Genomic DNA, 22,773 nt, shown 5'->3' on the forward strand with positions numbered 1-22,773 from the left:
CGTTATGTAACCAGCATTGCATTGACCCGATAGAAATGGAAAAGCTCCAGAAGGAAAAGAAGACGCAGGAGGCAGAATTGACTCGTGAGGTGCATGCAGTAGGGGCATCGATTAGGATGGACCAGGAGCTAAGAAAAAGGCTACTGTATGTAGGAGGAAAGGGAGGGTCAAGGTCTGGCAGTTTGACTGGCTCAAGCCATGAATTTGTCACCCTTGTCCAACCTGTCAAGTTTGCGAGAAGGAGAACAAAAGGGGCGGCATAGAGGACGAGCAGGGGAGGGAGGAGGAGAACGTAACAAGCCAGTGCTGGTGGTTGTGGTTGTTGTTGTTGTTGTTGCTGCTGCTGCTGCTGCTGCTGCTGCTCTTTGAGGTCCTTGGAAGGTTGGAGGAGGGTGGTACATGCAGGTGGTAATTTGATGAGTGGTAAAGTGACAATGATGATACTGGCGTATGTCGTAGGATACTCGGTACAGAGCAAGCCGAATTGCGTAGTTGCGTGTGAGGGCGCAGGAAGGGGCGGTGGTGTTGGTGGTAGAGCAGGAGGACATGGAGGAGGTGGTATCCGCGAGAGATGAGACGTGATGACAAGCAAGGCAACCTGGAAGTCCTCTTGTCCACCGGCAAAGAAACTGTGGGGAGCTGCGACCCTCCTCCATCATTCACCTCCATCACCTCCATCACCTCCATCACCACTATCGCCTCCGTCACCACCATCACCGTCTGCAGCTGCCACCATCCACCATCCACCATCCACATCGGCATCGCCAAACAAACCTGCACCATCCCCACCTGCGCCTCCATCTCCGGCTCATCTTCATCGTCCATCTCATCCCCTATCCACTGGCCACCTCCAATGTCCCACTGTCCACATAGCTGCTGGTCAGGTCCATGGCTACGAGGTACATCGTACCGAGTAGATGATGTTAATATCCATGTCGTGGTTGACCATGATGATGATGATGAGTACGCTCATGCTAACAATATTCAAAAGTCGTGGCAGACATCTCTCCTCCATCGACTCGCATCCTTCCTTCAAGCTGAGGAAACGAGCCATCTCCTCTCGACGGACCTGTCATCTTCCCCCCTCTTGCCCGAGTCTCCCCTTGACCTAAGAATATCGCCCCCAAACTGCATGCTTGACCAGCCTCGCCGAGCCCGCGAATTATTCATTTAGCCGCCATTGAGGCCGAGATCGTCAAGCCACTAAGAGAAGGGATTCCGTGCACCCGTCTACCTACGCTTTAGCCGGCGGGCCCTTTTCTGGCTGGGCGATTCCAATCTGCCGAATATCTCCCCATTGCTCCATTTCGACAACTGTACCCCTTCTGGAATCATACGATTGGCACCAATGGGCTTTTCGTCCGTGCAACTAAGCTCGGCAAGCGACGGGGTGAAAGGTGGTCGGGCGCAACTTTCGTCTGACCATCCTTTGGGAGTCGATCCTTGCGAAAGGAACGAAAAGAAAGCCTGATGAGTTGCCCAGCTAGCGTCTCCGTACCGAGTATACACGGGGAAATCTCTCTCTATCGACCCGACTCAAGCGTTCCATGTACGAGGTAACATCATCACCAATTCCTTAAAGTCCGTGTTTTCTATTCCGATATTCTACCGGCGAACAAGAGAACTTTTGGGCTCCTTTCTACCTTCTAAGCCTCCCCCTTCGTCTGAGTAGAAGATGGTGGGAGGAAAAAAAAGGCCTCATCAGGCTGACTGTTCGCTCAAGCAAGAGCGAGCGAACCTCAACCGCCTCGAATCAATTTTTCCATCGGGCCGACCGAAACAACGTAAATAGCCCTCGCCTCTTTCAATTTGTCGGCAAGGTGCAATATCCGTCTTGGGCTTTGCTCTGTACGCCCTATTATTCGGGCTCGAGCTCCGTAACCTCGGCATGCTTGGGGCATGTGTGCACCTGGCTCATTGCTCCCCAGCCCCCAGGTATGTCCAGTTGAGTGGTGGTTCTCCAGCCTTGAGTCCTCGCACTCGGATAATCTGTTGGTCATTGGGCACCAAGTCAATCGCGCTGTCGCTAAGATGACACCCTTCCCGCTCTTCAAACACAAGACACTTGACCGGCTTTCCTGCAGAGACATGCATCTCGTCACCCACCATTTCGACCTTGACGTTCCGATCGGGAAACTGGAGATATTTTAGAGGCTGCGGCCAATCGGTGTCACGAGCAACCAATGTGCCGTCGACCCAAATCCGCGCGGCCAGGACATGGGGCTCCTCGTGCACATTGTCAACCTGCCCCTTGAGAACGTCGGTAGTTCCGTTGGGAGCGACCTTGACTCCCTTCTTCACAATCCTGTCCTTGATCTCCAGACCTGTCTGGACGGACACGAACTTGACCTCCACATCGGCGGTGATCTCGGTCAGCTTTGCACTGACGACCCACAGCTCCCAATCCTGCGTCCGGGGTTCGCGCGCGTGTGTTACACTCCAGTCGTGGTGGGATCGACGAATTCCGACCGCTACCGGGGCTAGAACACGCGCCATGGCATAGTACGCCGGTTTTCTCCTCAGGTAGTAGTCGACAATCGACCAACTAGTCACCGGCCAGCAGTCGTTGAGCTGCCACACCAGGGCTCCGCCGCAGCGTCGGTCGTCGCCCCATTGCTTCCGCCAGCCGCGATATCCAAACATCAGAGCCTCGCATTGGATCAGCTGGGTCAAGTGGATATACGCCTCGAGCTCTGTTGCCGTCCTCACATTCTCCACCAGGTACGTAGCAATCCGTCTTTCATGACCATCCGCCTTGTTGTGAAAATCTAGCACATGACTTTGGGGGTACAGATCTTCCTCTCTCTCAACAAACGACTTGATCGTCGCAATGTGTGGGAACGCCTCCATGCCAAACTCGGAGTTGAACCGTCCTCCCAATGAATCAAAGATTTGGTATTTCTCCTGCGTCCCGTGCCAGACATTCCACTGGTGCATGTCTCCTACGGTGGGGTCCGAGCTGATCTTGCCGTCACCCCAGGGCGATCCTGGATGGTATGGGATCCAGGGAGCCTCTGCCGCCGAGATTCTCGGTAGTAAGGATTCATAGATGTAGCGTGCTGGGAAGTCAGATTTCAGCCAATGTTCCTCGGTCTTGTCTTCGTAGTCGTAGGTCAAATGGGCCGACTCTTGCACTTGGTAGTCTTCATTGTTGCCGGCAAAAATCACCAGGGAAGGGTGGTGACGGATCCGCCGAACATTGGCCACGGCCTCTGCTTCGATCGACGTGAGTATTGCCGGGAAGCAGGGATAGTTTCCACATCCAAACATGAAATCCTGCCACACCATGATCCCCAGCTCATCGCATGCGTCGTAAAAGGCGTCGTTTTCGTAAATTCCTCCCCCCCAAACTCTAAGCCACGGTCGTTAGCTTCAATCCCATCCATGTGTCTGTCGGAAGGATTCGGGGTTGGAGGGGTCGTGTTACCTGATCATTTTCTGGTTCGCCGGCACCATCAACTCGATCCACGCTCGATACTTCTCGGGTGTCACGTTCGTCAAGAAGCTATCGGTAGGAATCCAGCATGAGCCACCGCAGAAGATGTCGACATCGTTGACGCGAAAGTAGAACGACTTTCCGTGGGAATCAGGCTCCTGGACGAGTTGCACCTTGCGCAGACCGATGCGGCGAGAGTCTTGGTGCAAAACAGTCCCTTCTTCGGTCGAGAGGGTCACACTCACGGTATACAGCGGCTGCTGGCCGTACCCGTTGGGCATCCACAATTGCGGATCGGAAACCTCGAGGTGGGCAGTAGCAGTGGCCTTGTGCCTTCCCCCCAGCGGCGTCACATCGGCCTGGCGTGAAAAGACCTCTCTATCGCCGAGACTGACGGTGAAGCGGACTTGGACAATACGGCCATGATGCTGGTTCTCGAGCCCTTCAACCTCCACAGAGGCCTGGATAGCGGCGAGCTTGTAGTCGTCCGCAATGGTAACACCGGTCCGCAGATCAGCTATCCTGATGGAATACATCTCCAGACGAACAGGTCTCCAAATCCCTGCGCACATGAGCAGAGGTCCCCAGTCCCAGCCCCAGTGATACTGTGCTTTCCTGACCGCCAGACGTGCCGGATCACCGTTGAAACAGATAAACTTATGCTCTGGATGCTGGTCCTTGATTTCCCGGGCTTTCAGGAAGGCCGGTTCGAACTCCACCTCCAAACTGTGGTCCTGGTCCACTCTGGATGATTGAATGGCTTCTGTGACGTCGACGCGGTGTGGCAAGAACATGTTGTCGCTTCGCAGGATGGTTTTGCCGTCTAACCTGACATGAGCAAAAGTGTCCAGACCGTCAAAGGCCAGTACAGCTTTGGAGCCTCGCGGTAGTACAGATGGGTTGGCGATTGTGGTCCGGTAAGTCCAGGATTTCAAACCCACCCACTCTGCCTTGATCTCGTTGAACCCGAGGAAGGGATCATCCAGCCTGGTGAGTTATCTTCATCAGTTCCGGTGGTCTGTCGGAGACGCCAATACGCACTTCTTGTTGTCGATCAAGTCCTGGTGCACAGTGGAAGGAACCTTCTTGACCGGATACCAGGCATTTTCACCAGCATCATCACGCTGCTTGAACGACCACCCCGCGGACAAGTCGACCACCTCCATTGGCACCGGCGTGTCAGCGACCCCGGACATGTCCCCCATCGGCTTCTAGCTGCTTCCAGCACTGTTCTCCAGTAGAGAGGGGCAAGAGGAAAGTATTCAAAACTACAGGCACCAGAAATAACAACGGATGCGATTGAAAAAGATATCGAATGTCGTTTCCCCTCGGGGGAAATAGAGGGAGGAATTCAGACACGGGAATTTGGAGAATTGAGAAAAAGCTTCAACCACCCACACAACACGGCGTTACTGCTACCTATGTACTCCGTAGTTGAAAACCCGCCTCATCCACTTTATCTGGCAAACGGAGACAAAGCCGCAGACGTGAAGATGATCTGAAACCAGAGGAATAGAATGCTAGCTACAGATCCAGACGAACAACACATGACCCTCAGTTTTCCATGGATTGCCCTCATTGAGCGAGGCGGAAGGTGTACCCAGTATCGAAAGCGGCATGGAGAAAGTCGTCGTGGGGGGGCGAGGGGGTATGACGGCATGGCGACGTTAGCCGAGGCTCCAATCGGAGAATTTGTAGTGGTCGCACTAGCACTGATCTGGGCGACGGAGGAGGACAACTCCGGTCCAAACAGGGGAAAGCGTGATTTTAGTTTATCAAGCAGTGCGGCACCGAGCCTCTGTCTTCCCGCGTTGCTCATTGCTGTAGTACGTGTTACTTGGTAGGTAGCAGTATGACTCGTTGCCGTGGATCGAACCCCCAGAGTATCCTGGAGCTCTTCAGTCATGTCATTGCACAACTACCTACTCACTCACAAGATACGCGAGGTGGTCAATCCTCTTGCCAGCCTGTCAAGTCCGTTTGTCACCCCTCAAGGCGGCATTCCAACCCGTTGGACCCCCGGTTTGCCCTGTGCTATGAAACCTCGATTGTGGTTGGCAATGGGCGGGTTCTCTCCAAACTATAAAACAGCCAGCTGACATGGGGACAAACGTCTCCATTTCCGTTTCTGTGCAGGAACTGCCCTCACCGTGTCCCAAATCTGATACTTGCATCGACCCAGAACAGCCGTCTCTCCACGGCACCAAACGACGCTGTGCACCTTGACGGAAAAGAGCTGGGATGGAAATGAAATATATGTGTGTGTGCTGAGGTGATAGGAATAGGACCGGCATCCGAGCATTCACCCAGTGCTGAATCACAACAGCCTACCAGCCCCATGTACCGGGGCCTCCCTTCATGGGCCCTTCGAGCTCACTTGTCACCCATCCACCATAATAGTCGCCTGCGCCCCGTGGGGGTCAGATTGGGGCCGCCATTGAAAGTTTGAGGTTCAGATTGCTCACCTTCCTGCGGGGTGACCTTCTCATCGTCGACGAAGCATTCCCACGGCACGCCGCTGGCGTAGAAGGACAAATATCCCTTGATGTCTGTGAAGGCGGGCGTCGGTGACTCGTAGCTCCATATTTTGCTCTTGACCGTCTGCCCCGTCGACTTGTCGGTCAACTCCCAATACGTGGCCCGACCTTTCCATTCACAAAGAGATGCCTTCTCAGGGATTTGCGCAAGCTTGAAAGAGTCTGAGATGGAGTTTCGGGGGAGATAATATGCTGCACGAGGACATCATTCGCAGTCAGTTCCGACTTGGCTGGGCGGTAATGTATCTGTAGAGAATTGGACCTACTAGGGGGATGTGTAGTTTCCAAGACCCAGTACGCGGATGTGGTGTCAGCCAGAGTCCGTCCGTTCCATCTAATCACCAAATGCCTGGGGGGTTTTGCCAGCAGCGGAGGACGTGGGAAGTTCTGCACGTTCAACTTTGGTTTGGCAGCCATTGTATGTAACGAGGTTAATCGATCTGTGTCAGCGAAACGATGAACCCCCAGATCCCAGACGGACAATAGACGAACCGTTCTACTTGTGTGTTTCGATGACGATGTAGAAGTGTGACTGCCCTACTAGGGCCGATCGGATCATCAGCGATCATACCTCGTACAGATCTCGTAGGCATAGGGCAACGCTGGGGCCCGTACGGAGGAGTAGACGCCTGGTTTTAGCTACCTAGACTCCGTACATACGAGGTACCTACCAAGTAGTACATAGCAAATGCCGATGGAGTCAGCATGTCCCGCTCATATGCTAACATTAAGAAAACAAGGTATATGAATTCTAACTCTCCCCGTCCCTCCCCATGTTCAAGGACAAGTCTCGTTCAATAAAAGGGCAGTACGGAGTAATGTACTACCTAGGTACAGAATAATGTAGTGTCCCCTGGTCGACTTGTCCCACCTGCTGACGGCCCCTGCAGGTCTCGATAACGCCATTGCTCTTTCTTTCAACCTCAGAGCGTCACGTTGATATTAATATCAACATTTCTAGACGCTCAAGATCTTCATGCTTCAAGCTGGCGCCGAGCACGATCTCTCGCGGAAAGGATCGAGGAAGACTCATCTCCAATTCGGAGCTTTGCCTGCTTTTGTTCTTCGTTAGACTTTGCTGCCCCGCGCAAATACGAAGAGGGCGAGAGTGGCCAATTTGCCCTTGTCCCCGCTCCACAAATAAGCGAACACCGTGCCTATGAACCGAGGACGAGGAAGTAGGATACAGCAACACGGTCGGCTAGCGGATATCACCAACGATCGCGCAGCTATGCATCGCCGTTTCTCATCGAGATCGCTTTCTTCCCGGCTGGGACTGGAGATCTTTCCCGTGCTCGGAGACGTCTTCCACCAAGGACCAGACGCAAAGCTCAACAGTCTGCCCCCCTAGGTCGCGATAGCCCCTTCTCTAGCAAGGTTTTTTACAAATCGGGTGGGCGTTACGGCGTCCTCGGGGATCTCGAATCTAGTTATCTCGATCCAAATGGATCGAAATTTGGGAATTGGCCAAACGACCTCGCGGCGAGCTCTGGGTCTGGCGTTAGCGTTTGCCCTAACAAATCAACCCGTTATATCGGGGTCTACACTCGGGCTTCAAGCCTCGCCTCGGCCTGGCAAGCCACCCAAAAAGCATTTCTGAAATCAAAATCCCAAAAGGTTGTCCAGTTTCAACTGCTGGCTTCACCAGAGAGTTCCCTAACCCGTCTCATAGTCACGCAACGCCGCAGACATGTCCTCCCTTCTGCTGAGCGCTGCCAGCGGCGGCATATTCGGCGCTGCCCTGACTGCATCGGGAGTATACTCCCCGTCAGTGATCATCTCACAGCTGCAGCTGGGCAATTTTCATATGCTCAAGAGCTTCCTCGCCGCCAGTGCCTGCAGTGCGTTGATTGTCTTTGGAGCGAATCGAGCAAAGTACGCCAAACTCTCGCCCCGGTCCGATTCCTCGTATGGCTGGTTCATGAGGCACGATGCAAACCTCATTGGCGGACTTTTACACGGCGTCGGCATGGCTTTGACTGGTGCGTGTCCTGGCACTGTCCTTGTGCAGCTTGCCATGGGCGTCAGATCCGCACCGGCCGTGGCTGCCGGATGTATCTTGGGAGCTATCGCCTTTGTCAAAACGGCACAGCGTCTCAAGCGATCGCCACCACCTCCGACAACATCTTCCGGCCCCGCTCAACACAATACCGTCCATGCGAAGTTGGGCCTGTCCGCCAATTCCATGATCCTCCTGTACGAGACTCTGTGTCTTGTGGTGATTGTCGCAGCCACGTATCTGGCGCCCACGCGCGACCACTGGCTGAACCCTATCGTAGGCGGCCTCCTTATCGGCGTGGCGCAAGCAACTTCGGTTCTGTTCACCCGCAAGACCCTCGGGGTCTCTAGCGCATGGGAAGACGTTGGGAAATATTTCTGGAGCGTCGTTGACGGGACGGCGGGCCCTGGCTTGTTAAATATCGTCTTTGCCAGCGCCGTCGTGGCGGGCTCGAAGATCGTTTCTCAGTTCATACCCGCCGTGTCCGAGGCGGCGGCGCCGGAGATCAGTCCTCTTGCCGCCGTTGTGGGGGGATTCGTCATGATATTCGGGGCAAGGCTGGCGGGCGGATGTACAAGTGGACATGGCATCTCCGGGATGGCCACCATGGGCTTGAGCAGCTTCATCACAGTGGCCGGCATGTTTGGAGGGGGCATTATCACGGCCCTGATGCTGCGATGAATGCTCGACCGCATTCTTCACTTGGCAACTCTACTTCTGTAGAGATCGATTCACAATTCACTCGAGGTCGTTCTCTTGAGGCAGTGACATACAATATTCAGCCACAGGCGTGCGCAGAACGTCCAGGGGCAACCACTATTGTGGACAGCACTGCCTGTCAGTAACAGCGATTCACTGTTGGATGGAAGTGCAACGAAGGTCCTCAGGCTCCACTTGAGGACCGTACACCTCCCGTGTCTGTCTGTCCGGTCTGCCCCATCGGTGACAATGATTCACTATCCGATGGATGGGATACTTTCACTTGAGGACCTATACACGTCCCGCATCTATCTGTCCTGTCTACACCCCGACATTCAAACATCTCGAGCTCTACCGTGCCAACCACCACCGCTACAACTGCAACTACCGCAGATCATCAAGAATTCCTCTCCTCGACCTCGCAGGATCTGAAGCTCAACTGACCTTCGTTGCTCCCTCGTTCCCCAAAAGCAAACAAACCAAACCAAACCCCACAAAAAAATGCCATTCCTCAAACTCATCCCCGTTGAGCGGCCTGCCTCCGTCGTACCCAAGCATCTATCTTCGCCCACTCTCATCCCTACTCGCACCTCGACTCCTACGGACAACAGCAACGCCAGCGCCGACGCCAACGGCACCGGAGGAGAAAAGCCCGTTGTCCGCAACGACAACGACTCCGCCACGCCGCTGGCCGCTGAGGCCGAGGACGCCGTCGTCACACGAACAAATGATAATACAGCGCCTGGGTGCGCATTCCTGCAATTGACGCCGGATGCCAACGAAACCGGCGACTCGGCGGAGGTTCCGGGTCAGGCTCCGACGCAAGTTTAGGCTCAATCAAGCTGACAATTGGAGTTTGAAGCGCATGTACCGCGGAGGACGGACGAGGCATCCCGGGAGCGAAGAGGGGAAGAGGGGAAGAGGGGGCGGATAGTCTAGCGATAGGGCCCAGGCAGGAAGGCGCACCGTGATGTGGTCGAAATGAATGAGAACGCGTGGTTGGTGGTAATCAACCCAACCAACTACACAACTACACAACTACACAGCTAACTACAAGTAGATAGCTAGGTAGATGCGTACCTACGGCTGGTTGTTTCGGAATCGCGGGAGTGGGGAGTGGGGAGTGGGGAGCGAGGTGCAGTAGACTTGTTTGTGTGCAGATAGACATAGACACAGGTAGTGGGTGAGGCAGTGAGGCAGCGGGTGAAAGGGGAGTGGTGGGTAAGTGATTGTTCTCAACGACACACAATACGTACAAGCAAAGTATCATACGTATCACAAACGAGGATCGTTTTGTCCGCTGAACGCGGACGCTGACTGGACCGCTTGTTCAACAGCTCCAAACAGAGTCAAATCCAACTCCTTTGCCCTGCTGAATATCGTACAAACCACAGGGATCCCATTCGATGTCTCAAGCTGCCAATATCTGATCCATGTCCGACGTCAAAAAGCAGTCAACATCCACCCTTGTCCTCGCACATGTACACCATCATTCTCTCCCAAGGAAGACGAGGTCAGCACCGCTGCAAGTAATTACTAGGCACCAAGCCAATCCCGCCTCCTTTCATCCCCCTCGCACTCTCCTTGACCTCGGCCTCCCACCATCCATCATCCTGAAGTCGCAATACCGCGAGGATGTCGCCTTTGGAGAAGGAAAGTTCTTCGGGGATCGCTGCCGTGTAGCTGTACATCGCTCTCGCTGTACAAATGTGCCGTTAGTAGATTGTTTTTCTGGAAATTTCATATGGGAGACGAATTATGGCAGATGAAGAGGCGTGCTTGACTTACCATAGTGTAGGATCCGCTGCTGGCGTTGCTCTTGAGCGGGTGGGCCCGCTCGGTATGGTATGGTGGCGAGACTCTTGCTCCTCTCTCTTCTTAGTTCAATATCCATACCCGCTCCGTTTACACTTCCACCTCTTTGTCGGACATCATACCCCTGCTGTTGATACTGGAACTGCTGCTGCTGCTGCTGCTGCTGTGATTGTTGCTGAGCGTACCGATCTCCGCCAAAACTAGAGTTGGGCCGCATCATTCCCTGGCGACTTCTTCCACTGCCACCGGACCCATCATACCGGGTCGTATCTTGAGAGCTCAATTGTATTTCCATGCCGGTGCTTTGTCTAGGCGCTTGATTCACCGGTGGCCCCGCGCCTCGTGATCGTCCATAGGGATTCGGTGAGGCCGCGCGGTATTGCTGAGACTCTGGTCGTCCTCCTTGCCCTTGCCCTCCTCCTGACATCACTGCGGGATTCGGACTGGCTGCTCTGGGGACCATGGCAGGTGCCGGGCTTCTCGAGCGAGGCTGGTATTTATGGCTCTGTTGTGGTTGCGGGCTCGCAGCACGAGGAAGGACACCGGGAGCCGGACTTCGGGCACGGGGAGGATGCTGGCTTTGAGATTGAGGTTGAGGACTCGCTGATCTTATCATCCCTGGGCCAGGACTCCTTCGTCCATCTCTCGTTCCAGGTCTTGATGGCTGAGTGTGACTAGCTCCTCCTTTGGTGCCCCATGTCTCCGTGCGATTCAGCATTTCTCGCTTGGTATGTGCCGGTTGGGGCACACCAAGAGCGCTCTGAGTTCTCCCACCCGCGGTCGGCGCTGGCCCAGCGGTCTCGTATGCCGGTGGAGGTGTTCCTCTCTGTGCGGCCAGGCGAGCTTGACTCTCAGCGCTCAGTACGCCTGGTCGAGTGACTGGTTCCTGGTCAGGTGCAGGAGTGGCTACGCCGTGATACCGATCCACGGCTACCCGCGTGCTTGACTGTTTGGCCATCGCCGTGGCGCCGCCGGAGCTTTGTTTGAGATCTGCAAGTGCTTGTGCTATAGGATCGTGCATCAATTCATTGCCTATCACGGCAGGCGGTGGCATGAACTGACTGCGCCGGTTCGTTGTACTTGCTTTGGGCGTTGAGTCTTGAGCGCCATCTGGACTGGCTACGTCAAAGACGTTGTTGCCCACACTCAATTGAAAGCTGGCTCGAGGATCAGCGGCCTCTTCGCCTTCAGGAGCTATAGCGGCGGCGTTTCGATTGAAATAACTCGGCGCCTGACGTGCTGGGGATTTGGTAGGACTCGACTGCGCGCTGGACACGGTGGGATTCAGATTTATGCGAGTACTGGTGACTGACGCTCCGTTCCAAGTGTTGCGGTTCGTGGAATCGCTCGCCGGCTGGGTTTCTTGCTCCTTCCTGGATTTTCTGCGGAACGGACTGTTCGAGAAGAAACCGGACCTCTTCTTCTGGACGGATTTGTCAGGTGATGCCATTCCAGGGAGTTCGACGCCGTTAATAGGTCCAACTTTGGTTGGCGATGCTGCGCCAGAGCTGAGTTCTGCGCTCGTGAATGAGCTTGGTGCGGAATAGTCACTTTGGTCATCCCTGCTCTCTGGTCGGGTGTTTGAGGATAAGGCAGAACCAGCGACCGACGGTGCATCACTTCTGCAGAACATGGTCATGCCTTCGGTCGGATACTGATTGTGTGGCACTTGCGGAACTTCGCCATGTTGACTCGGCGAGTAATTCGGCGGCACGTTTGGACCTGGTTGCTTGTAATTCAATGGTGGCGGACGTCCACTGTTTCCATTTGACGGAGTCGGCATACCATCCTCATTCGGTCTCACCGGCTCTTCTGAGTGTCGTCGCTCTGGAGTTTGGCTGCTTCTGGCCTTTGTAGAACTTGAATGAGTTGGGGATAATGTTCTGAAGGCGGGATTTGTGGTCCTTGAAAACTGCGCAACAGAGTAGTTCTCGTCTTCCGAAACCTCAGATGCACTGTCCACGTCGCCTCGACAGAAGTTGATGTACCGAGGAGGGTCGGGAATTTCCTGGCCTGTTCCGCAGGTTCTTATGAAGCTGGAAATGTCCTTCTCGACTTCACAATTTTCCAGCGCGAGTCTGATCTTTTCGCAGGATGCGTCATCTGAAACGCACACCGTGGAAGCAATGTTGGCGAAAGCCCAGAGGGATGACTTTGTAAAATCGAGTCGTTCTTCTTCGAGATCTTGAAACTTGTCGCACGCGGATTTCCACTCTTTGTTCCACCGACCTATCGTTTCCTCTAATACCTTGATAGCGGCCTCGTATTCGTTCGAGTTCGTGGCCATGTTGATCTGTGTCTTCTCGAGCTTTGCCTTGTTCTTCCGCTCCTCTTGTCCCATAACCATGTGGCCCTGGGCCAGATATCCCTTGATCCGCAAACAGTCCTGTTCATACTTATCCCGACATTTGTTGACGTGAGCGGTTTGTGTTTGTTTCACCTTGAGCAGCCTCTCGATCCCGTTCTGGATAATTTTACGACGCTCCTTGATTCCGCCTGAAAACGCTGCCAGCGGTTCTTCAAGTTCTGATCTCATTTGCTGGGCGATCAGAGCATGCTGCTTGCCCATTGACTCTGTCTCTCCTCTAGCGACATCCAAGCTGGCGCGTAAAGTCCCCTGTTCAACGCTCCCCAACGGCTTGCGCGATAGGCTTAGGAGTTTTTTGGCATAGTCTTCCTCCAACGCGGCTCGCGCACTGTAAAAGGCTTTCAGTTCGTCGCTTGTGGTTTTGGCATTTTGCATTCGGGTAAGGAGAGGGTCGACGCCGGCGTCATCTCGTCCCCAGAAGTTATTCGAAACTGTCCTCGGCAATTAGATGATGGCCGGGCATGGATTCCTGCGAACACTTACAGCTCAATGGCACAGATGGAGGGGCGCCCACTTCCGACGCAGCGCCTGGTGGCATCATGCCAGCCCTAACAATATTTTCTCTGCCTGTTGATCGGAAGTGCGAATACAGATGTAATTATTGAGCCTGGTGATATCGTAACAATGTATGTCTATTCACAATGCGGCGATTGTAGGGAGTGGTGAAAGCGGGCAGGTTGCATATGCAGGAGAGCCACCACGGTGGTTGAACGAAGTGTTTGGGTGTCCGAATCGGGTTGCCTGCGTTTCCTAGCAACCAAGCGCCAAGAAAATATCCAGCCTCGTTGCGGCACAGCCTTGTGCACTAATGCCTCGCCCCGTTACATTAACCGCCTGGTTCTCGTCCTCCATATTCAGTCAACCTCGAACATAAAGCCCCAGCCCTTCACAAGCCGGGTGTCGACTCCCACCAACTTCAGCATCCCCCAAACTGTCGTGCTAACAGAATCAAGTACAGTGGCCCTGAGCGACTTTTCCCAATACTCCACGCGCTGTGCTGCTCGAACGTTGGTGCAAAAGGTTGTCAATACATGCGCGCCGTTGGCCGCCACATCCATCACCATTTCATCCAAGGTCCTTTCATCTACTTGCACAATCTGGTTGTTGTCCGTGATTCCCAGGTGGCGTTCCCAATTCGGGCTAATATCTATTCCGATTGCTGCATAATTGGAGCGTATCGCATCATTCATCGCTTGGATGTATGGGGTCACCAGCCCTATCGAGGTGACGCCCAAACTGTGCATGAGCGCGTTGAGCGACAGGACAGACGTTGTCACCTTGATACCAGTGTCGGCTTCAATTGCAGCGCACAGCCTCTCATCGTGCTCAAATCCAAGCCATCCGGCAGATGTGCCACACCAGCCGATCACGTCGACCTTAGCATCGGCCAGCAGCCTTGCTGCAGACAAGATTGGTTCAAATTCGAACTGAGCGGTTGCGTTCGGAGAGAGATCGATCGTGGTAACACGAAATCGAGAAAAGTGCACCGAGATAGACAGACCCTCGGAATGTATGGACGAGACGATGGCATTTGTCAGCGGCTCTGCCGCGGTATTCGACGAGGGCACGATAACCCCAAGTCGTACAACTCTCATCGTTGGCCTATTTCCATGATTAGCAGGATGCCCGATATTATACGAGGATATATGGGACCTTACACAAGCGGTCTGGCAGAATCAACATCACCTCTGATGGATGAAGGTGGCTTGGTCGCAGATCCGGAGGGTTCACGTCAGCTTGCCAAGAGGGCTGAGCAGGTCTATCATGCAACCCCCGGAATCAACCTTTTGGGCGATCCGAGCTGACCCAATCCTTCGTACAATCCTCAATGCTACGGCGAACATATGTAGTATGAACTCTGCTGCTGCGGAGACTTTCCCAATGTCAGAATGCACCTCACCTCTCCGGGTTTACTCATTCTCGACAAACGAATTCGCAAGTCTGCCGAAGTAGGGTACTTCGAAATGGTCCAATGTCTCAACATCTCTGTAAGCATGAAGCGATAGAAAGCCGATCAAGAGCAGGTCGATTGTGAACAACATCCAGGAGAGCACCTTTGACCAGGACAAGATCAAATGGAGGACAAAAATGGCCGAGAAGAGCATGCTAGATTGCCAAGCGTGAAACCGCACATAGTCGCTCTTGTGCTCGAACAGGAGGAGAAAGACACCTCCAGCGGGTGGAAGGAGAAGGTATGCCAACATTGCTTCATAATCTACTCTTAGAGGCAGGCTTGTCTCGAAAGCCTCCAAGCTCTGTTCCCTGTGTTCCCCAGCGAATGACGGTCTGGTCACGAAATCGTTTGCAAGGGTACTAGGAGAAAGCAGTGATGCCGTCCCAGCGTTGGCACGAGGTATGGGCTGGATAGGTTTGTTCTGGGGAGGAGGCGACCGCACTCGAGGCGAATCGATGGAAGTGCGAGGAGGAGGTGACAGGGCGCGCTCTCTAGATGCAACTCGATTAATCCTTCTGTCTGTCTGTCTTCACCAGCATCCAATTTGGGTGGTGACAAGCACTCACATTTCTGGCGACGCATCCTGGTAAGGCGCGAAATTCATTGTTTATTTCTCCGCAGTCGGTCGTGTTTCGGGTTCTGGGGCGTCAAACGCGTCTAGTAGGATTGGGGGAACCCGCTGCGGTGTACTTGGTTTGGAGTGAATGCTTCTGAAGAAAGATGTCTTGTGCGAGCGGCTATAGACAGCTAGATGGGTTGGATGACGAAGCCTGTCTGTGACGCAGAATGGGCACTGCTTAGGGCGCAGGTCAAGCAGAGGGAAAAGGGCGCCAGAGGAATCACTTCGGGAAGGCTAGTGAGCATCAGTACCATGACTAGCCTTGCTGCTTTTAAAACTACGCAGCTACCAGTATCTTTGCAGTACTTGTTATGTACAAGTACCTCGTATGCACTCGGTACCATCCTCGGATGCCCTCCTCGCTATGTACCTCGCAACATGGCTCGATGGCAATGTCATCGGAGAAGTTGCAGCAGGGTCTCGCCTATTAGTATAAAACATTTAATAGCCCCGTCGTTCATTGGCGATTCCATCTGGCAAGTAGCTGATCAAGCAACCCAATTCGTGAAATCGATTTGGCGTGCGGAGTGATTCGGATTGTGAGGCTGGTAAGGGTGGTAAGGGTCGTGGTCCTGTGCATGACGCCCGCCGAGGTGGTGAGACGTACTTATTACCCTGCATGTGCGATGCCCTATTAACTGCCACCTGCGTACCGAGTATTCCACTTTCACCCATCAAAGGCATTGCCATTGCCATTGCCATTACCTGCGCTTGATTTGGATGAGCCGAATTCTCTCTTCACTTCCCCTCCGATACAGCGCCTGTGACCACAGTCCGACATGGCTCTCAATCTGGAGAAGCAACTGCGCTTCGTGAGCACGCAGCGGCCCCTCTGCCCTCAATCCCACTGACCATTTTCCTGCAGTACGGTGCTTACCATCATGACCCAGTACGGTTCGAGGTATCTGCTCGAGAGGGAAAAAGATGACTGATGTGCACTCAGGTCAACATTGGCATACATATGGTCGGAGTTCCCGTTATTCTATGGACTACGTTTCTCCTGGTAAGAGACAGACCGTCCATCTGAACGGCATGACGGCTGACCGTGTGGCAGTTCACAAACTCGGGTACACTGATCCAATTGCCTCAATCCATGACCATCCCGAACCTCGAGCTAAACGCCGGCACCCTCTTCTGCCTAAGTTACTGCGGATTATATATATTACTCGAGCCGGTCGCGGGGACGGCCTTCGCCGCATTGCTTCTCGCCGGAACCGCTTACGGACACCACCTAGTCACTGTCCATGGAATGACTGCCAATTTCTGGGCGGGCGCGGCCTTCGTGGCAGCGTGGATCGCACAATTCATGGGCCATGGTGTGTTCGAAGGACGTGCTCCTGCTTTGCTGGACAACATCTTCCAGGCATTTTTCTTGGCCCCGCTCTTTGTCTGGTTAGAGATCCTGTTTGCGCTTGGTTACAGGCCAGAACTGAAGAGCCGGGTGGACAAGATGGTGGAGCAGGATATTGCCAAATATCGCGAGGCGAAGGCGCAGAAGGCGAATGGACAGGCGAACGGGTCTGCTGTCAATGGTCACACCAAGCAATCATAGTCATACCACCAGCTGGCTCGGGAACGACAACGGGGGACGGATGAATTGGGGTGGTGGTGGCGGCGGTGATGGTGGCGGTCCTCGAGGTCGACGACCTCTATAACGACATTCGATTTACTGAGCGCATTCAGGCTATACGACGACGCTATTGATTCCCCTCCGGCATTTTCCATGATGAGCGGCGACATGCTATTCGGTTGGAGTCACGAGAGTTATTTTGGCTGTGTATATGTGGCTGGAGGAAATTCTAATACCCCTCGAGCCTTTTTCAACTCTGAACCGGTGGACCACCCAAAAACGTAGATTTTACTTCTAGATACCTTGAAACAGTACACTTATCTTTTCGCAGCTCTCGTTCGTAACCTGCTTGCTATTGTATCCCTAGTACCTCCGCCTGTTTCTGTACTGGGTACCGAATTTGCCAAGAAGCTGCCAAGAAGTGCTTGGCGTCAATCACCTCCCGAGTTGTCTTTGGCCGCCAAGCCCTTGCAAGCCCCGGCTTTCAGGCCCGAGGCACATTCCTACTGCATCTACGATTATGTCTTCATCGTACATCGCATCACTGGTATGCTCACCGCTTATACCCCTGTTGCCAATGCCAAGGTAAGTCTGATCTGGTACTCCATTCCTATGCGCATTGGCTGCGTTTCTGAGTTCATCTGAACAATCGACTCGACCAGACTCATCATGTTGACAACGTGCTGCAGCCAGAGCCGGAGTTCTGGTACAGGTATTTCACCTTCAAAACCACGACATCAGCCGCCTAGGAAGAGATTTAAATTTCGTCATACTGGCACCAGCCTTTACGACCTTACTTTTGACCGCAATCAAATTTGGGTCGATAGCATAAAGGACGGTAGATATGCCCTGAGAGACAAGTGTTTTTTCTCTTCCGTCATAATCACTGCCTCAGAGAGCCGGCTTCCCTGTTGCTTACCAGAATCTTACGAGCAGGATCGCTTAGATTCATTGACCAAGGTCCGCGCATACGCTTCGAGAGTAGAAGTAACAGTACTGATGCACATGACCTGGACCTCGGAGATCGCCCTGCAACTGGACATACCACTCTAGAAGGATCAGAACGGCAACGAGAAATCTCTTCAACTGCTTTGGACGACAACCACGATCTTTCTCTGGCCGTGGCTCGTTTCAACGCTGGATCCGGCCTTCCATCGACGATTGGCAAAGAGCACACATCGAACACTCTTTCAAACACTCTTTCATACCCTGAAATACCTCCGCGTTATACTGTGACCAGTCCCCTTGGCACAGAGGCGCCACTTCTTCCCCATCATGATATCAATTTTTGCGGCTCAAGCTCGCCGACACAGTTCGTGTGGCCTGCGGCCTTCGAAGCCTACCACTGTGCATCCTTGATGCACTTCTTCGTTGAACGGTTGGCTCCTATGGTACGCGAAAATCAGATTGTCATTCCCCGTTGTGGCAATGTGCAATGCTAAGAACACCAGGCCGATATTGGTGATCCTTTTCGACACGGTGCCCTGTCTGTTCCTCGTAGAGCACGGAACTGTCCACCATTGTTGAATGCAGTACTCACTAGTGCCGCAATAGCCATGTTCTCATCGACAGCATACCGCATGGATGACGGCGTCTGTCAATATCGTGGTGTATCCCTGCCATCACTGACGTACGCAAAAATCTTACAACATCACACCATCTGCGTCACTAATCTACTCGACCTTTGCAATAACTCTGCTTTTGTTGAAGATGAGAATTTGTTGGCTGCTCTCGTGAGTTTGAGGTTTCACGAGGAGATGGATAGGTATCAAACGGGGGTAGACAAAGAGAGGCTTCTCAACTCTCTGCGTTTCGTCCTGAATGCGCAAACGAAGATGGTCCAGCATGAGACCGGGTATGACCCACCGAGACACGGCGCTATCGTGCAGCCCGCTTCGTGGGCACTGGGATATCTGAAAAGCTTCAGACACTCACTGTTTCGCAATGCTCTTAGACAGGAACTAACGGCAGCGTATCTGACGCAGCGTGGCGTCCAATACCCGCTCGAATTATGGACTGTCCTTGACACTCTGGAATCACCTGATGATGAAGATGTAATCTGGTCAGATCGACACTTGCTTCACTGCGCACGTGTACTCAACTTCTGCTATGGGTCTGGTGAGGCCGGTGAAGCAAGCGGCAGAGAGAGATGGGAAGAGCTGAAAAACTATGAAACACGCTGGCAAGAACAAATGCCAACATCCTTCCTCCCTCTACTTCAAGGGGAGTCAAGCATCGCATCCGGCCAGCTTCTCTACCGTGTTTGGTATTTATCGCCCCTGCACTTGACCGCGGTACAATTCTTTGAACTCTCCCGGATCCTTCTTTTGGTCTTGGATCCTAGTGTACCACGTCTGGGTCCGCGTGCGGTCGCTGCGCGGCAACAAATGTCTCGCGAAGTTCGACGCATTGTCCTACATCTCTGCAGCATGGCCGCGTCTTACCCAGAATTGACACCGGCTTGGGTTCAAGCTTCAATGGCGATCTATATTTGCGGTGAATTTTTTACTGTCCGCCATGAGCAAGAGGTACTCTTGAGTGTTCTGCATCATCTTGAAAAGAATCATGGCTGGCCAACCTCCCAGAACGCGGCCAGGCTTAAGGAGATATGGAATTATGATGTAGGCAGACAAGCTTGTTGATATCTGGTTGCTTCTGGATCACAACTTTAACATGTTCCTGTTGCTCTCTTGACCTCAATCTAGGCCAATGCTCGGGATATCTCATATGAAAGGGAGGACTGCCCATGGCCTCAATCACAAGTTTCGCATCGAGTCTTTTAGAAATTGGAGTCTTCAAAGAGAGCTGGGGTAACTTGGCGGGCAGAAATTAGTGATAATAACTCGGGGCCAGGCGGTGCCCCCAAAATCTTTGTCCTTCTGTAGCATGCACGGAGTCCAATCTGGCAATTTTTCTGGACTAGGAAATTTTACTCTAAGTAGTCACAGGGCAGACACCTCCCTCCCCCTCCCTCTCTGGTAACTCAAGCTCGTAAAGACGGAGAGAAATTTTTGCTTTCCCCTGAACAAGTCTGTCCATTGCAGCTCCACTAAACCTTCAATGCTTCGTTGGGTCTCAAGCCGAGATTCAGCTGGATATCCGGAGCCCACTTTGGCTCGTCACCATCTACTATCAGTGTTGGCCAGCAGTTTTGCTCTTGGTATCGCTCTTTGCTTCCAGCTGTTCCATTCTGACGATCACCTCCGGGAAGATTTGCGCGATAGGTTCGAGGTTTTGGCTTCTCCTCTCACCACGAAGAGGTAGCGCCAGGACCGCCATCGGAATCCAGAATCTGCTCGGGCTTCATGACTACGTCACCTTCACTAGGTCTATATGTAAGGACCTTGATTGTCAGGTTGCCGCCCTTCACGCTCCATTTCGCGCAATTTCCTCATCCTCTACCGTAAAGTTGGCACATTAGCAGACATTGAATGCGAGCCGACATTCTTTGTCATTCAATATGGGAAGTATCCATCGTGACGACGGCAACATCCGCCAGAGACCTGCAGGCATCACTACTGTCTTGTTAGGTGACTACCGCATCGAGGGTTTTGTTTCGGACTCTGGCGTGGCAGATTACCTAGGCGTGCCTTATGCTGAAATACCGGCTCGCTTTCGACAAGCACGACGGATTCAAAGCTCTAAGCTTAAAGGCACATATGATGCCACCAGGTATGGGCCCATATGTCCTCAAAATATTGACGTACCGCGCAAATGGCGAGACCACCTCTACCAAGGCATCGTATCATCGGATGCTTTGCTTGCATCTGAGTTTGAGTGTTTAAATTTGAACATTTATACCCCCATCGAGTGCCCAGGACAGCCACTACCTGTTTTTGTATGGATTCACGGTGGCGGATGGGTTGTGGGTGATGGGGGACCAGAGTACGGTAATGTGACCTCCCATCCCCGTCCCACCAGTTGCAAATCCGGCCACAGAGACTAACTCTTCCTGCAGACGGAAATTTCCTAGTACAGCACTCCTCGAAGTTGGGGTTGCCTTTCATCTATGTCGCTCTCAATTACCGACTCGGCTATTTCGGCTTCTCCTATTCCAAAGAGCTGAGAGCGGAGGCAGTTGCAGCCGGTGAAGTTCCATTTGCGAATGTTGGACTCTATGACCAACGTTTGGCATTGATGTGGGTAAGTCAAAGGGAATTTACTTGAGCAGGATTTTCAGTACGAGTCACTTGCTAATTTTTTCTGGCGAAGGTCCAAGAGAACATTCATCACTTTGGGGGAGACAGAAGCAACGTAACCATCGCTGGAGAGTCAGCCGGCGCATGGTCGGTGTTAGCTCATTTACGCTCGAATGCCCCCCTCTTCCGCCGTGCCATAATTATGTCCGCCCCTTCTCTAGCCCCTCAAGGCGTCGAGGGAGCTCAACGCGACTTCGACGGCCTCCTTGCATTTTCAGGTCTTGATGCAACTGCGTCAGATCGTCAGAAATTGGATTGGCTGAGAAACCTGAGCGTTAATGCGCTTCTGAAGGTTTCTCCCTCTTCCCTTATCTTCCCAACATGGGATCCTGAATGGTTTGGTCACGAGGATAGTTCATTACCACTTGACAAAGTCGGCGATTTCCCGAATTGGTGTGAAGGTATCATTGTTGGCTGGACCAAGGACGAGACTGCGTTGTTTGGGATGGTGCGCGGCTGGAACCACTGGTCCATTGATATGATCCAAAATGCTATCCGACTCGCCATACCGGATATGAGCCTGGCTGATGAAGTCCTCACAGCTTACAACATTACAAACACCCCACAAGACGTCAAATCTGCTCTGGAGGGACTAATCCAGTTTACCAGCGATGGTTCCTTTGGATCCTTGATGGGGTCAATGAGATCTTACGCTGCCACGCCAATTAGCATTTACCGATTTGACCAAGTCGACCCTTTCGAGCAAAGTCCCTTCCTCGGATATGCATATCATGCACTAGACAACGTTTTCATCTGCCGACTTCCGGCTGTTGCAGGAGCTGAAGCTCCAATGCAGCTTCGACTAACAGCAGACGCGTATACCAAGTCAGTGTGTGAATTCGTCCACGGTAGACAGCCGTGGGTGTCTTCTAGTTCGTCCCAAAAGATCCAGTCTTTCAACGGCTTCCTGACCGGACTGGTTGAATGGACAGGGCTCTCCCAGTGGAGTGCCTTAGCCACCACGGCAGACAAGGCAGCCATGCTCGAGAGGGGCGCACGTGCATTGATGTCAATAAAGGCGGAGCAGCTATGCTAGCCCTAGGGTTATTTCTTTGTAGGGCTTCCACAGGGGAGAGATTTCTAGAGTTCTCCATAGTATTTGCTGCTTCATTTTGTCTCTGTTGCGAGTCATGATGACTTTCTTTGACGATCCTCTTCTTGATCCTATTTCAGGAACGCCAATGCTGTCTCGGGAACACCAATCTGACAATCTAACTCTTTTTCTAAATAACGATCGCTGGCGGCGTGACAATCTGAAATCGGTAGCAGAATTCACGGGAACCCTTCTTTCCACAGGCTGATTTGTATATCAGCGGCAAGGAACAATCTCAGATAAGGTATAGATACATGGAAGGATAATAAAATGCAATTGTTGAGGCATTGCCCGCACACCACTGAGCACCTGTGCGGTCTTTGGACTGCATTCAAGTTCTGTTGAAGGGCATAGACATGGAACATTTCCCGTCAATTTAACGCCACCTCGATCCTTTGAAGCTCGGCAGCGGTACTACTTCTTTGTATGGGGAGGGGATTAGGGGAAGGGGGTCGGCTATTGACATATAACCCCTGATGTACGT

General features: G+C 53.0%; 10 protein-coding genes across 10 annotated transcripts; 5 read left to right on the forward strand and 5 right to left on the reverse strand.

The window, feature by feature from the left end:
- Positions 1-1,914: 1,914 nt before the first annotated feature.
- A1O5_09573 (beta-mannosidase B) lies at positions 1,915-4,632 on the reverse strand (the record flags this gene model as incomplete). Its single annotated transcript, XM_007750152.1, has 3 exons — positions 1,915-3,352; positions 3,428-4,423; positions 4,478-4,632. The coding sequence occupies 3 exons, from the start codon at positions 4,630-4,632 to the stop codon at positions 1,915-1,917; spliced, it is 2,589 nt and encodes an 862-aa protein (XP_007748342.1).
- A 1,131-nt stretch (positions 4,633-5,763) lies between these two features.
- Positions 5,764-6,390, reverse strand: A1O5_09574 (uncharacterized protein; the record flags this gene model as incomplete). The annotated part of the gene is made up of 3 exons (XM_007750153.1): positions 5,764-5,840; positions 5,902-6,165; positions 6,240-6,390. The coding sequence occupies 3 exons, from the start codon at positions 6,388-6,390 to the stop codon at positions 5,764-5,766; spliced, it is 492 nt and encodes a 163-aa protein (XP_007748343.1).
- A 1,273-nt stretch (positions 6,391-7,663) lies between these two features.
- On the forward strand, positions 7,664-8,653 carry A1O5_09575 (uncharacterized protein; the record flags this gene model as incomplete). Its single annotated transcript, XM_007750154.1, has 1 exon — positions 7,664-8,653. One exon carries the CDS (start codon positions 7,664-7,666, stop codon positions 8,651-8,653), a length of 990 nt encoding a protein of 329 aa, XP_007748344.1.
- Positions 8,654-9,172: 519 nt separating this feature from the next.
- On the forward strand, positions 9,173-9,502 carry A1O5_09576 (uncharacterized protein; the record flags this gene model as incomplete). The annotated part of the gene is made up of 1 exon (XM_007750155.1): positions 9,173-9,502. One exon carries the CDS (start codon positions 9,173-9,175, stop codon positions 9,500-9,502), a length of 330 nt encoding a protein of 109 aa, XP_007748345.1.
- A 683-nt stretch (positions 9,503-10,185) lies between these two features.
- A1O5_09577 (uncharacterized protein) lies at positions 10,186-13,392 on the reverse strand (the record flags this gene model as incomplete). The annotated part of the gene is made up of 3 exons (XM_007750156.1): positions 10,186-10,370; positions 10,460-13,285; positions 13,338-13,392. 3 exons carry the CDS (start codon positions 13,390-13,392, stop codon positions 10,186-10,188), a joined length of 3,066 nt encoding a protein of 1,021 aa, XP_007748346.1.
- Positions 13,393-13,708: 316 nt separating this feature from the next.
- On the reverse strand, positions 13,709-14,449 carry A1O5_09578 (uncharacterized protein; the record flags this gene model as incomplete). The annotated part of the gene is made up of 1 exon (XM_007750157.1): positions 13,709-14,449. The coding sequence occupies one exon, from the start codon at positions 14,447-14,449 to the stop codon at positions 13,709-13,711; it is 741 nt and encodes a 246-aa protein (XP_007748347.1).
- A 315-nt stretch (positions 14,450-14,764) lies between these two features.
- On the reverse strand, positions 14,765-15,412 carry A1O5_09579 (uncharacterized protein; the record flags this gene model as incomplete). The annotated part of the gene is made up of 2 exons (XM_007750158.1): positions 14,765-15,299; positions 15,375-15,412. The coding sequence occupies 2 exons, from the start codon at positions 15,410-15,412 to the stop codon at positions 14,765-14,767; spliced, it is 573 nt and encodes a 190-aa protein (XP_007748348.1).
- Positions 15,413-16,206: 794 nt separating this feature from the next.
- A1O5_09580 (uncharacterized protein) lies at positions 16,207-16,979 on the forward strand (the record flags this gene model as incomplete). The annotated part of the gene is made up of 4 exons (XM_007750159.1): positions 16,207-16,239; positions 16,293-16,316; positions 16,371-16,430; positions 16,482-16,979. 4 exons carry the CDS (start codon positions 16,207-16,209, stop codon positions 16,977-16,979), a joined length of 615 nt encoding a protein of 204 aa, XP_007748349.1.
- Positions 16,980-18,553: 1,574 nt separating this feature from the next.
- A1O5_09581 (uncharacterized protein) lies at positions 18,554-19,639 on the forward strand (the record flags this gene model as incomplete). Its single annotated transcript, XM_007750160.1, has 1 exon — positions 18,554-19,639. One exon carries the CDS (start codon positions 18,554-18,556, stop codon positions 19,637-19,639), a length of 1,086 nt encoding a protein of 361 aa, XP_007748350.1.
- An 818-nt stretch (positions 19,640-20,457) lies between these two features.
- Positions 20,458-22,232, forward strand: A1O5_09582 (uncharacterized protein; the record flags this gene model as incomplete). Its single annotated transcript, XM_007750161.1, has 3 exons — positions 20,458-20,887; positions 20,956-21,140; positions 21,210-22,232. The coding sequence occupies 3 exons, from the start codon at positions 20,458-20,460 to the stop codon at positions 22,230-22,232; spliced, it is 1,638 nt and encodes a 545-aa protein (XP_007748351.1).
- Positions 22,233-22,773: the final 541 nt, after the last annotated feature.

This window comes from Cladophialophora psammophila, assembly GCF_000585535.1.
Source record: "Cladophialophora psammophila CBS 110553 chromosome Unknown aczJe-supercont1.16, whole genome shotgun sequence".
Lineage (NCBI taxonomy): Eukaryota > Fungi > Ascomycota > Eurotiomycetes > Chaetothyriales > Herpotrichiellaceae > Cladophialophora > Cladophialophora psammophila.